Raw genomic sequence first — 13,242 nt, forward strand, 5'->3', positions numbered from 1 at the left:
CATTCAGCTACCAACACCGGCTGTTGGACTGGCATGTGAAGAATAGCCCTTGTGGAAGGCACTGGAGAGCCCCCATTATCTGTGGAATTATACTGACCTGAGTTACTACCTTCAGTAGCGAAGGAGAATGGGGGCAAAATAAATTATCCATAAAAAGTTCCTTTTGAATTCAGATTATTAGTTATCTTCCAACCTGTATTTCCTGTATTTATCTATTTCCCTGGTGTCAGCATTGCTTTAAAAAAGGCCTCTTAGACATCTTGCATTCTGTATTGTAAATTTGTATCTGTTCTGATTGCAGGCATATAGGACATGTTGGCTGGGACCCAAACACAGGCTTTGATGTAAGTAAAATGGTCTATTTTGAGATCATCAGTGGATTTGTTTTTTTTGCAAACCTTCACATATCTAGATAATGAAGGTTTATTGTCATAACCTTGGATATAAATTGTTTTGCTTTAAATAGGCATTTTTACTTTATGTCCTGTTTGCAAGTGTGCTCCTAGGCAGGCTGTGCCTGAACTTTATCCCCATGACTCCATGATTCTGTGCTCATAGGGAAAGTGGGTTGGAAAATCAGCCCCCTCGTGACCTGCTCCCTGTTGGGATTGTAGCATCACCCTTAATATGTCATGCACAAAGATGCATATTGGTGTTTTTGCTGAGATTTGATATTGGTTGCAGGCTCACTGTAGAGTTGAAACTCAGATTCTTACACGTGCTCAAGTTTTTGATTTGAATTAAACAGCTTAAAAATGATCTAGGTGGCAGTTCCGGTGAGTTTTTAATTTTACAGAAAATGAAGGAATTGATACTTACGAGATGAAACAGTGTGCTCCTATTTGTACTTTGAAATAAGTACATTAATTTCATTGGCAGCATGTACTCAGCAGATGCCTCTGTCCTTCTGTCCAAATGTAAAGTTGTGACTGGACAAAACTCCCCAATAACGTCGTAAAGCAGCAAACCGAGACAAATAGAGTGATGAAAAGGGTTGTATTTGAAATGAATATCCATCAAAAATGAAAAATTGTTGCTCGTCAGTATCAAGTACTCATTGGTCATGTGTCAGATGCAGAGTAAAACTACTTTGCTTAATCAGTTTTAAACCCCAAGTTCATATCACCCATACTACATCATTATAATACTTCACTTCCTATATATGCTGTTCCTGTGGGCCTTTCCATAGTACAGATTGTTGGCAGATCTAGGTGGCGATGATTACTTGGAATGGATTGATTCTGTCTAATTTAACTGAAGCTCCTTGCAGCTAGCTGAGCAAGGAGACTTTTCATGTCTCAGTGAAGGCTGGATTTGAACACAAGTCTTGCAGGTAAAAATACAAAGTTCTGATCGACTGCATTACACAGTCCTTATCACTGAGCAATGCGCTTCTTGGATAGGTCCTGCAGTGGATGTGCCGACTATATAAAGTGTCCCAATCTAGCATTGTTGCGTACTTGGTGAATGCAAGCGAACAATGGTATAGGATGAGCGTAGGGGCCACATATGGTGAAGTGCTGTATAACTCATTTTAATTTGTATTCTGTATTTCTGTTGACTTGACTTTAATTGATGCCTAAATATCCATGTTGATTTTATTTACAGCTGAACAACCTGGATCCTGAATTAAAACATCTGTTTGACATGTGTGGTATTTCTGAGTCACAGCTGAAGGACAAAGAAACATCAAAAATTATATATGATTTTATAGAGAAAAAGGGAGGAGTTGAAGCTGTGAAAAATGAGTTGCGTAGACAGGGTAAGTTAATTACCATATTGAACTGTATTTTCAGGACCAAGGTTTGTTGACCAATTTCAAATGTGGAAACCTATAAAAGTGTTTATCACTGTTCTTTGAACTGAAATTTTGTTTTTTTTATAGTGAAATCATTGCATTGGATTTTCTACCATAGTATGATCTTTATATTTCTTAGAAAAAATGTTCAGCTTCCAGTTCCATCCTAGCCTCCCTCTTAATTCTTTTCGGACCTATGTGTATTGTGACACCATTGAGATGAAGTCAGTCTTAATGTTACATTTTGGGTGGTGTTTTTTTCTACCCTCCTTGCTCTAGATTGTTTTTGGCTCTGTATTTTGGCTCTTGTAGGCGAGTTCCAAGTCCCAGTACCTTGGAGATTGTCTTCACTAGCTTTGGTGTCTATATAATCAGTAATGTGTCCTAGGTAACAAACTGAGCAACCTTGCTAGTAATTGCTTTAGCTACTGCCAAGTGTCTCATGCCTCCAAGATTCTTCTCTCGCCTTTAAAAGCGATAAAGCATCACATCCAATCTCATTTTAGTCTTAAACTGTGAACAAGCAAATATATAATAAACAATACATGTGTAACATTCTTTGATTTCCTGCAGCAGCCTTCCTGTGACCTCTGAACGAGATTGCAAAGTGAAGGCAGTTTTGTGGGCCATGGCCTCAAGAAACTGGATCGAAGCCACCCAGGCTCATTTCATATAGGACACTTACAGGCAGCAAAGAGACGGTGCTTTCAAAGCAACAAACCAATTTTAATTCCAACTCCTAGAAAGGAAAGGCTAGTGTTTACTCCATTGCATCACTCAATCCTCTCAAATTCAGTATTTCAAACTTGAAGCTAAATTTTCAACAGAATTTTAAATTATGCCTTTTGGTCAGACATTTATATTAAACATTCAGTAGATTCTGAGGGCCAAGCATTATGAATTACTGTGGAGTACCTTCTGTATTGTGATTTCATTCAGCCCATAATGCCAATGCCAGTTCTACCTTGGAGCTGCTTATTCTAATCTTTTTTTCCTACCCCATTCATACATCCTTATTTGTTCTTTTAAATTTTTTCCAATTCCCTTTTAAATGGTTATATTGTCTGCCTCAATACTCACTTGTGATGAGGCATTCCATATTCGAAACATGGAATTTTCTAAAAATAGAAGGTTGTATGAACCACTGCATCTGCTGGCTAGCTGCTAGAACAATCCAAAACTAGCCCCATATCTACCTCTGCTTTTTAATATTTATCTACTTTTTTCTTAAAAGATGAATAGTCTCTGCCTCAAGCAATTTCTTCTAATTCCCCCTTAGTCTGTGACAACTTTGAAATGACCTTGTCACTCACTGTCCAAGTTGTCTTTTCCCTATTCACCCTATCAAAACCCTTCATAATATTAAGTCCCCTTAGTTTTGTCTGCTCCAGTAGAAATAATCCTAGTATCTCCAGTCGCTCCTAATAATTAGATTCCCACCCCTGGTGAATCTACCCTGGTATATTTTATCACTTATGTGTCCAAAAATGCACGCAGTACTCTAACTCTGACCAAACAATTGCCTTGTGTAAAGTTATCATTATCTCTGCTCCTGTACTATGTGCCTCTGTTCATTATAAAACTCAAAATGCTAAATGGTCTTTTTATGGCCTTATCTATTTGCACTAACACTCGAGAATTTTGTATTTGAACAATTCGATCTCTTTGCACATCTGCACTTCGGCATCTTTCTTTGAATTTTAAACTCTAGTTCTTTGTTTCCCACCCAAAATGTATTGCTTTCTCAACGTTAAATTGCCTCTGCCACCTATCTGTCCATCTCATTAACCCTTCTACCTTCCTTCTTGAAGTTCTTGGTTATCCTTATCATTTGCTAAATCCCCTACTTGTGTGTCGTCAGCAAATTTCTAAATTATTTCCTATGCTCAACAGTGTGTTTTATATCACACCTTTTTAACGTGTAAAATGTGCCAAAGTGTTTCACAGGAGCGTTGCCAAACAAAATTTGACACCAAGCCACATGAGATATTCGAACAGGTAACCAAAAGCTTGGTCAGGGGTAGGTTTTAAGGTGTGCTTTAAAAGAGGAGAGAGAGAGAGAGAGACGGAAAAGTGAAAGCACGGTTGCCAATGGTGGAGCGATTTTAAAATCGGGGATGCACAAGAGGCCAGAATTGGAAGAGCGCAGAGATCAGAGTTGTAGGGCTAGAGGAGGTTACAGAGAAAAGGAGGGGCAAGGCCATGGAGGGATTTGAAAACCAGGATGAGAGCTTTAAAATCAAGCTGTTGCTTGACTGGGAATCAATCTAGGTCAGCAAGATGGGTGAACGGGATTTGGTGCGAGTCAGGATACGGGCAACAGAGTTTTGGATGAGCTCAAGTTTACGGTGGGTGCAAGGTGGAAGGCCGTCCAGGAGAGCATTGGAAGTCCAAGTTGCTGAGTACAAAAGTGGAGCCAGCACTGATTCCTGGGGTACACCACTTCCAATCCTTCTACAATCTGAGATGCAGCATCCACCCAAATGTCTTTGTCTCCTATCTGTCAACTAACTTTCTATCTTTGCAGCTAAATTCCTCCTTACTACCATCTGTATATATTAATTAATGTCATAGATTCCATTCATTTTATCCACAACCACATCGCAGCTTCCTCTCCACTGCTGGCTCAAATTTTCATTCTTTCACCACTGGCTGCATTATCTGTTCAAATTCACCCTTTCTTCTGCACGCCTTTCTGCCAACCCTCCTTTTCTCTTCCTCTCTCTCTGGTCTTCCCCTCCCCTTTCCCTTCCCCTCCTTTTCTCTTTCCCTCACCTGGGTTCCATTATCCTCTAACCCTATCTAACTTGAAAAATCTAAATCGGTCCTGACTAGCCATGTGTAATGTTAAGGATGATCAACTGTACACTCAAAGTTTTGTAACAGCCTCTTGAGATACCTTTTTAAAATTCATTCCTGGGATGTGGGCGTCGCTGGCAAGGCTAGCATTTATTGCCCATCCCTAGTTGCCCTTGAGAAGGTGGTGGTGAGCCGCTGCAGTCAGTGTGGTGAAGGTACCTGTACTCTCATAGTGCTGTTAGGGAGGGAGTCCCAGGATTTTGACCCAGCGACGATGAAGGAACGGCGACATACTTCCAAGTCAGGATGGTGTGTGACTTTGAGGGGAACTTGCAGGTGATGGTGTTCCCATGCGGTTCCTGCCCTTGTCCTTCTAGGTGGAAGAGGCCGTGGGTTTGGGAGGTGCTGCCGATGAGGCCTTGGCGAGTTGCTGCAGTGCATCTTGTAGATGGTACACACTGCAGCCACGGTACGCCAGTGGTGGAGAGAGTGAATGTTTAAGGTGGTAGATGGGGTGCCAGTCAAGCGGGCTGCTTTGTTCTGGATGGTGTCGAGCTTCTTGAGTATTGTTGGAGCTGCACTCATCCAGGCAAGTGGGGAGTACTTCATAACACTCCTGACTTGTGTCTTGTAGATGGTGGAAAGGCTTTGGGGAGTCAGGAGGTGAGTCACTCACCACAGAATACCCAGCCTCTGACCTGCTCTTGTAGCCACAGTATTTATGTGGCTGGTCCAGTTAAGTTTCTGGTCAGTGGTGACTCCCCACCCCCAGGATGTTGATAGTGGGGGATTTGGTGATGGTAATGCCGTTTGAATATCAAGGGAAGGTAGTTAGACACTCTCTTGTTGGAGATGGTCATTACCTAGCACTTGTGTGGCGTGAATGCTAGTTGCCACTTATCAGCCCAAACCTGAATGTCCAGGTCTTGCTGTATGCGGGCACGGACTGCTTCATTATCTGAGGAGTTGCAAATGGCTTATGCAAATTCTCTTCATTTCCCATAATTAAATCAAGCAGTGCTTCTTTCCTTGTCAGACTAGAAACATACTGATCTAGGAAGCAATCTTTGATGCATTTTAAAAAGCATTTCTCACTTTGGCCACATGTTACCTTTTATCCCAGTCTATCTTCTTGTAAAAACCCTATCATAGAATCATATGTTACGACACAAACAGGCTATTTGTCCCATCGTCTGCACCATTATTTTTTTCCATATGAGCTGCCTAGTTTAATTCCGCTTTCCTGTTCGTTCTTCGTGCCGTTTAATATTCCTTTTATTTTGGAAACCGCTATCTAATTCCCTTTTTGAAGAATTTATGGGCTCTGCTTCAACTGTTGTTTGTGGCAGAATATTCAACAATCAATCACTTTCTGCACAAGAATTTCTTTTTCTAGTCTTGTCTTTAATTCTGTGTGGAAAAAGAATTGTTCTAACTACCCCTTCATTCTTTTAATACTGAGTCTAAACTCCCAGCTACTGATTTGCCACCCAGTGGAAATAATCTATCACTACACCTCCAATTTGAATTATGCCTTAAATTCCCCCTTCATCTTCTCTGTTCCAATGAGAAAGGCCCACTTTTTCACACCATTCCTCATTTTGATTAATCTTTGTTGTAGTTTTTCCATGGTTGTAATATCCTTCCTATAAACAGAGTGCCCAGAACTGCACACAGGGGAATTATGTCCTCCCAGTGGTGAGCCATGCAAGCATGGGTTATAGAATTGGGGCTATAATGTTGTTCTGTCTCCGATCCACACTCCCTTCAAGGTGGGTTTTTCTACTTGGAGCATGGAATTAACCCTAATTTTCTAGTTTAGGCCTAACAAATGTTATGTACAAATTTAGCATCACTTTCTTGCTTTTGTATTCAGTGCACCTTTGTATAAATCTCATCTTTTTATGATCTTTTCTACTAGTACACCTACCTTTTTTAAAGATAACATACCTGCAGCCCTAGATCTCTTCTTCCTCCACTGTTGGCGTATGTTTCCTTTCACTGTTTTTCTAAAAATGCACTACTTCACATTTCTCTACATTGAGCTGCATCTGCTCCTTATCTGCCCACTCCTCCATTCTGTATCTCTCTCACAAATTGCCATGCCCCTAATTTGGTATCATTGGCCAACTCTGTGCCTATGTCCATATCCATTATATAATCAGAAAACCAGAGAGATCCCAGTACAGATCCCTAGGGCACACACTAACCACATCTTGCATGGACTCTAGAATTTTATCTACAAGTGAGGTAAAACTACTTGGCCTCCATTTTCTGGCTTATCCTTTTTTCAGCAAGGTAGTAACATTTGTCACTTTTTAGTCCTTTGGCATAATTCCTCTTTCTGAGAAATGTTGAAAATGAATGTTCTACTTCAGCTCTGTTCAATTTCCTTCAGTATTCTGGATACATACCATCTGGGCCTTTTTAATTTTTAGTCCCACTAACTCTTTAGTGTCCCTTTGAATATTGATCAATAATGGCTCTTAGCACAAAGTAAGTTGTATCTTTTTCCCTTTTTGCTTCTATAGGTTCACCACAGTGGTTTGGTAGGTGTTTGGCCAAAAAAGTGTGCTTGCATGCAGTTTCCTTTTTTTAAAGTTTGCATAGATCAAAACATAACATGAAGAGTGTGTGTGAAAGGAATGCACTAACAGCTGGATTTCATTTAGAAGATTCCTGCTTCCTGGCCTGAAAATACTTGATGTTAAATCTTGAGATTTCTTTTCCCAATTACATGATAATTAGCTTGACCACATATTGGTTACTCTGGCTGATTTTTATCAAGTCCATTTTATTGTATGTCATTATTATCTTTCATGTGTTCTTTTACAAAGTATATTTTGTTATTTGTATGTTGTTGCTTTGGTTATGCTGATGTATAATATGGATTTTAACCCTATGCAAAACCAATTTAGCTATCTGCCTAAATATAAGCATAGCCTATAATTAGTACACCAGTTCAGAATTGATGTGGGTTTTGTAATTTTCATAAGTCCTTTGTAGTTTCCTTGTTTTGGTTATTTGATTCTTCTTCCCACCCCAGCAATTCAGAGTACTACTTGCTTACCCAGTGTAATGTAACTAGAGCTGTAGAGAGGGCTTTAAACTAAATAGTAGGGGGGAGGATTCAGGTGAGCAGGAATTTAAAAAGTCAATGAGAAATGAGAAAGCAATAGAGCAGGATAGAGATGGGGGAAATAATAACCAGAGTGTGACAGGAAGGGACAGAATGTTTAAAAATAAGAGTGCAACAGAAAATGGGGCCAAAACGAGAAATGGTAAAAAGACAAAGTTAAAAGCTCTATATCTGAATGCACGCAGCATTCGTAACGAGATAGATGAGTTGACGTAACAAATAGATACAAATAGGTATGATCTGGTCGCCATTACAGAGACGTGGTTGCAAGGTGATCAGGGCTGGGAACTGAATGTTCCAGGGCATTTGACAATTCGGAAGGATAGACAGAAAGGAAAGGGAAGTGGGGTGGCTTTGTTGGTAAAGGATGGGATCAGTGCAGTGGTGAGAAGTGATACTGGCTCAGAAGATCAAGATGTAGAATTGGTTTGGGTGGAGATAAAAAAAATAATAGAGGTAAAAAGTCTCTGGTGGGTGTAGTGTACAGGCCCCCGAACAGTAGCAATTGGACAGAGTATAAATCAACAAATAATGAAGGCCTGTCAAAAAGGTACGGTAATAATCATGGGTGATTTTAATCTCCATATTGATTGGACAAATCAAATTGGCCATGGTAGCCTTGAGGAGGAGTTCATAGAGTGCATCCAGGATGGTTTCCTAGAACAGTATGTAATGGAACCAACCAGGGAGCAGGCTATCTTGGATCTGGTACTGTGTAATGAGACAGAATTAATAAATGATATCATAGTAAAGGATCCTCTAGGAAAGAGTGATCATAACATGGTTGAATTTCAGATTCAGTTTGAGGGTGAGAAAGTTGTATCTCAAACCAGTGTCCTGATCTTAAACAAAGGCAATTACAATGGCATGAGGGCAGAACTGGCTAAAGTGGACTGGAAAAATAAATTAAAGGGCAAGACAGTTGAAATGCAGTGGTGGACATTTAAGGAGATATTTCATAACTCTCAACAAAAATATATTCCAGTGAGAAAGAAAGATTTTAAGAGAAGGGAGCACCATCCGTGGCTAACTAAGGAAGTAAAGGATGGTATCAAATTGAAAACGAAGGCATACAACGTTGCCAAGATTGGTGGGAGACCAGAGGATTGGGAAATTTTTAAAAACATGCAAAGGCTGACTCAAAAAAAAAAAAATAGAGAGAGATGATGCATTGAGAGTAAACTGGCAAGAAACATTAAAACAGATAGTAAGAGCTTCTTCTACAGGTATATAAAAAGGAAGAGGGTAGCTAAAGTAAACGTTGGTCCCTTAGAGAATGAGACTGGGGAATTAATAATGGGGAACGGGGAAATGGCAGAGACTCTGAACAAATATTTTGCATCTGTCTTCACGGTAGAAGACACTAACAACATCCCAATAATAGATGATCAAGGGGCCACAGGGAGGGGGGAACTGAAGACGATCACTATCGCTAAGGAAATAGTACTTGGTAAAATAATGGGACTAAAAGATGACAAGTCCCCTGGACCAGATGGCCTGCATCCCAGGGTCTTAAAAGAAGTGGCTGCAGAGATAGTGGATGCATTGGTTGCAATATACCAAAATTCCCTGGACTCTGGAGAGGTCCCAGCGGATTGGAAAATCGCAAATGTAACTCCTCTATTTAAGAAAGGAGGGAGACAGAAAACAGGAAACTCTAGACCAGTTAGCCTAACATCTGTTATTGGGAAAATGCTGGAGTCCTTCATTAAGGAAGCAATAGCAGGGCATTTGGAAAATAATGCAGTCAAGCAGAGTCAGCATGGTTTTATGAAAGGGAAGTCATGTTTAACAAATTTGCTGGAGTTCTTTGAGGAGGTAACGAGCAGGGTGGACAAAGGTGGTGTATTTTGATTTCCAGAAGGCATTCGATAAGGTGCCACATAAAAGGTTACTGCATAAGATAAGAGCTCACAGAATTGGAGGTAATATATTAGTATGGATAGAGAATTGGCTAACTAACAAAAGCAGAGAGTCTGGATAAATGGGTCATTTTCCGGTTGGCAAACAGTAACTAGTGGGGTGCCACAGGGATCGGTGCTGGGGCCTCAACTATTTACAATCTACATTAATGACTTCGATGAAGGGACCGAGTGTAATGTAGCCAAGTTTGCGGATGATACAAAGATGGGTGGGAAAGCAAGTTGTGCAGAGGATTCAAAGAACCTGCAAAGGGATATAGACAGGCTAGGTGAGTGGGCAAACATTTGGCACATGGAGTATAATGTGGGAAAGTGTGAGGTTATACACTTTGGCAGGAAAAATAAAAAAGCAAATTATTATTTAAAGAGGGAGAGATTGAGGAATTTCTCCTCTGAGGATCGTAAATCTGTGGAATTCTCTGCCCCACAGAGCTTTTGGAGGCTGGGTCGTTAAATACATTTAAGGTGGAGATAGACAAATTTTTGCAAGATAAGGGAGTGAAGGGCTATGGGGAGCGGGCGGGAAAGTGGCTTTGAGCCCAAGATCAGCCATGGTCTTATTGAATGGCAGAGCAGGCTCGAGGGGCCAAGTCATCTATTCCTGCTCCCATTTCTTATTTTGTTATGTACTGCACCACTTTTCTAGAAACCTAATCCCCTTTGCAGAAGATCTTTTCGGAATTCTGTATTGCAATATGTTGGAGACCTACATTCACAAGAACTGTTACAATTTTGGCATGAGTGAATTCTGTCCTTTAGTATGCTACTGATTTGGCTGATTCCATTGCAACCACTTTTCTGTATGAAGAGGAAATGGAAGAAGATATTGTGGAGATGAGGATCTGTCCAAGAACAGTATTTGAGAAATTGGTGCTGGGTTTACAGTGACTTTTACTCCCAGCTGGCGTAGGGGTTAGGTGCATTTCCTTTTGGGGGTTCCATTATCCCAAGTAAAGCCCGATCTTCAAATATTGCAGTAGGCAAAAACTGTGAGGCGTAAGTGATATCGCGCTTAGTTCTTCATGTGATGGTAGTGAACAACTTGAGGGCAATGCTTTCAGTTGCCCTAATGTCCCGTCATCCAAGTAGAAGATCCATCCTCGGGTGATTTTTAGAATTATCTGCAAATGAAACTGGGGATTGATCGGTTTCTGATCATCTCTGTTGTGACTCTCAGTAGGATTTTGTATGCATTTGTTCCCTTTTCCCTGTCACCTCACCAGCTGCAGCTCTTGGTGATCTTGCCAAAGAGCAGAGCCAATATTTCACTACCGCACAGGTGGGACCTGCAGGGGTCAGATTCTGCGTCCAGTGCTTGAACTCTTCATCTTCTAGGTCTTCTCTTGGTGGTGGTTGAAACCTTACTCCATTCTAGAAAAGTTTCCACTGTGCAGATTTATTATCTCAAGTGGCACAAGTTTGCAGAATGGTGCATGGCTAGGCCTGTTCTCCCACCAGGTTTATTTTATATTTGGGAATATCTAGTGAGTTGGGTCTAATGCCTAATATTATTCTAGTGCATGTGGTCGCCATTACAGTCATAAGCATCTAATTTAGAAGACTGGCACCTTTGTTTTGTTTTATGCGGGTTGCATGGATGTTGTATCCAAATTGACTTGCCACTGTTCAGACCTCTTTTTGAATGTGTAATTTGAAGATTCTTACCTGCAAGACAGCCTTATGATTTAATCCCAACCTGTGTGGTTAAAAAATTACAGGTTTTAGTTGTAGGTCTGCCCTGTTTTATTTGGTATAAGGATAGAGCATTTATTGGACTCGCTCAGGATTTCTCTCCCAAGGTGGTTTACTTTATTTTGGTCAGGCATTACTGCAACCTCTGCTCCCACCTCTCTCTAGGCTACAAGTTGTACATTTCACTGCGTAGATGTGCAAAACGTGCTTTTTTTTTTTTAAATGCCCAAGCTCATTTTGTGGAAAGATCTTGCCTATCTTGGTGATGCAGAATATAGCAACGCTAATGGAATCTATTCTCCTTTGTATCATTAAGCCAGTAAACTTGAGGCCCGGTTAAAGGTGATTTTACTTGTTCCACAGCTACTTCTTGCGCTTCTCTTGTCGGGTTTCCTCCATTAACAGTATCTGACGTGGCGAGCCTCTCGCATGTTTATCAGACATTACTGTTTAAATTTGCCCAACACCAGGAAATGTTGGCAGATCTGTCTTGACAGCAGGGATAGAACGTTCCAGCGCTGCTGCCGCTCCTCTTTCCTTCTTTCTCAAAATTTTCAGCTGATCAGCGAGCCAGCATGAATTTGTAACGGGTAGGTCATGCCTGAGGAACCTGATTGAATTTTTTGAGGAGGTGACTAAAGTAGTGGACAGGTGAATTTCTATGGATGTTATTTATATGGACTTCCAGAAGGCATTAGATAAAGTCCCTCATAAGAGAAGTCGAATCTCATGGAATTGAAGGCACATTATTAACCTGGTTAGGAAATTGGCTGAGCGGCAGGAGACCGAGAAGGGATAATGGCAGGTATTCTAATTGGTAGGATGTGACTAGTGGTGTCCCACAAGGATCTGTGTTGGAACCTCAACTATTCACTGTATTAATTAACGACTTAGATGATGGAATAGAAAGCCACATATCCAAGTTTGCCAATGACACATAGATAGGCAGCATTGTAAGAAGTGTAGTTGGAAGCAGAAAATTACAAAGACATGAATTGATTAAGCGAATAGGCAGAACTGTGGCAAATGGATTTCAATGTAGGCAAATGTGAGGTCATCCACTTTGGGCCTAAAAAGGATAGAACAGAGTACTTTCTAAATGGTAAAGCTAGAAACAGCGGAGGTCCAAAGAGACTTGGGGGGTCCATGTGCATAGATCATTAAAATGTCAGTGACGGGTACAGAAAGTAATCAAAAAGACTAATGGAATGCTGGCCTTTATCTCTGGAGGACTAGAATACAGGGGGGTAGAAGTTATGCTACAACTATACAAAGCTTTAGTTAGACCACACCTGGAGTACTGAGTGTAGTTCTGGGCACCACACCGTAGGAAGGATATATTGGCCTTGGAGGGAGTACAGTGTAGATTTACCAGAATTATACCAGGATTCCAAGGGTTAAATTAAGAAGCGAGATTACACAAACTCTGGTTGTATTTCCTGGAATTTAGAAGGTTAAGGGGTGGTTTGATTGAAGTTTTCAAGCTATTAAGGGGAACTGATAGGGTAGCTAGATAAACTATTTCTGTTGGTTGGGGAGTCTAGGACGAGGGGGTATAGCCTTAAACATTAGAGCCAGGCCTTTCAGAAATGAAGTTAGGAAACACTTCTACACACAAAGGTGGTAGATGTTTGGAGCACTCTTCCGCAAACTGCAATTGATGCTAGGTCAATTGTTCATTTTACATCTGAGATGGATAGATTTTTGTTAACCAAAAGTATTCAGGGATATGGGGCAAGATCACAGATCAGCCATGATCTCATTGAATGGCGGAACAGCACAAGGGGCTAAATGGTCTACTTCTATTCCTCTGTTCCTACATTTGATTTGATAAGGGAGTTCTCTGGTCAGATTTTTGATTCACAATGTTGGGTGATCTAGAGACACTTCAT

The 13,242-nt window shown here is 40.7% G+C and overlaps 1 protein-coding gene across 2 annotated transcripts in view; it reads left to right on the forward strand.

Moving 5' to 3' along the window:
* Window positions 1–13,242, forward strand: part of LOC147106051 (actin nucleation-promoting factor WASL-like) — an 86,970-nt gene that overhangs the window by 58,543 nt on the left and 15,185 nt on the right. The window contains exons 7-9 of one of the 2 annotated variants that reach the window (XM_086008763.1): window positions 302–344; window positions 1,609–1,762; window positions 7,129–7,146. In XM_086008763.1, coding sequence (XP_085864889.1) covers window positions 302–344; window positions 1,609–1,762; window positions 7,129–7,146 — 215 coding nt within the window. The remainder of the gene's footprint in view (window positions 1–301; window positions 345–1,608; window positions 1,763–7,128; window positions 7,147–13,242) is intronic. The other variant, XM_086008764.1, reaches the window with a different exon arrangement.

This window comes from Somniosus microcephalus, chromosome 16 (assembly GCF_052327205.1).
Source record: "Somniosus microcephalus isolate GS21.2 chromosome 16, FLI_Smic_1.0, whole genome shotgun sequence".
NCBI classification, from domain to species: domain Eukaryota; kingdom Metazoa; phylum Chordata; class Chondrichthyes; order Squaliformes; family Somniosidae; genus Somniosus; species Somniosus microcephalus.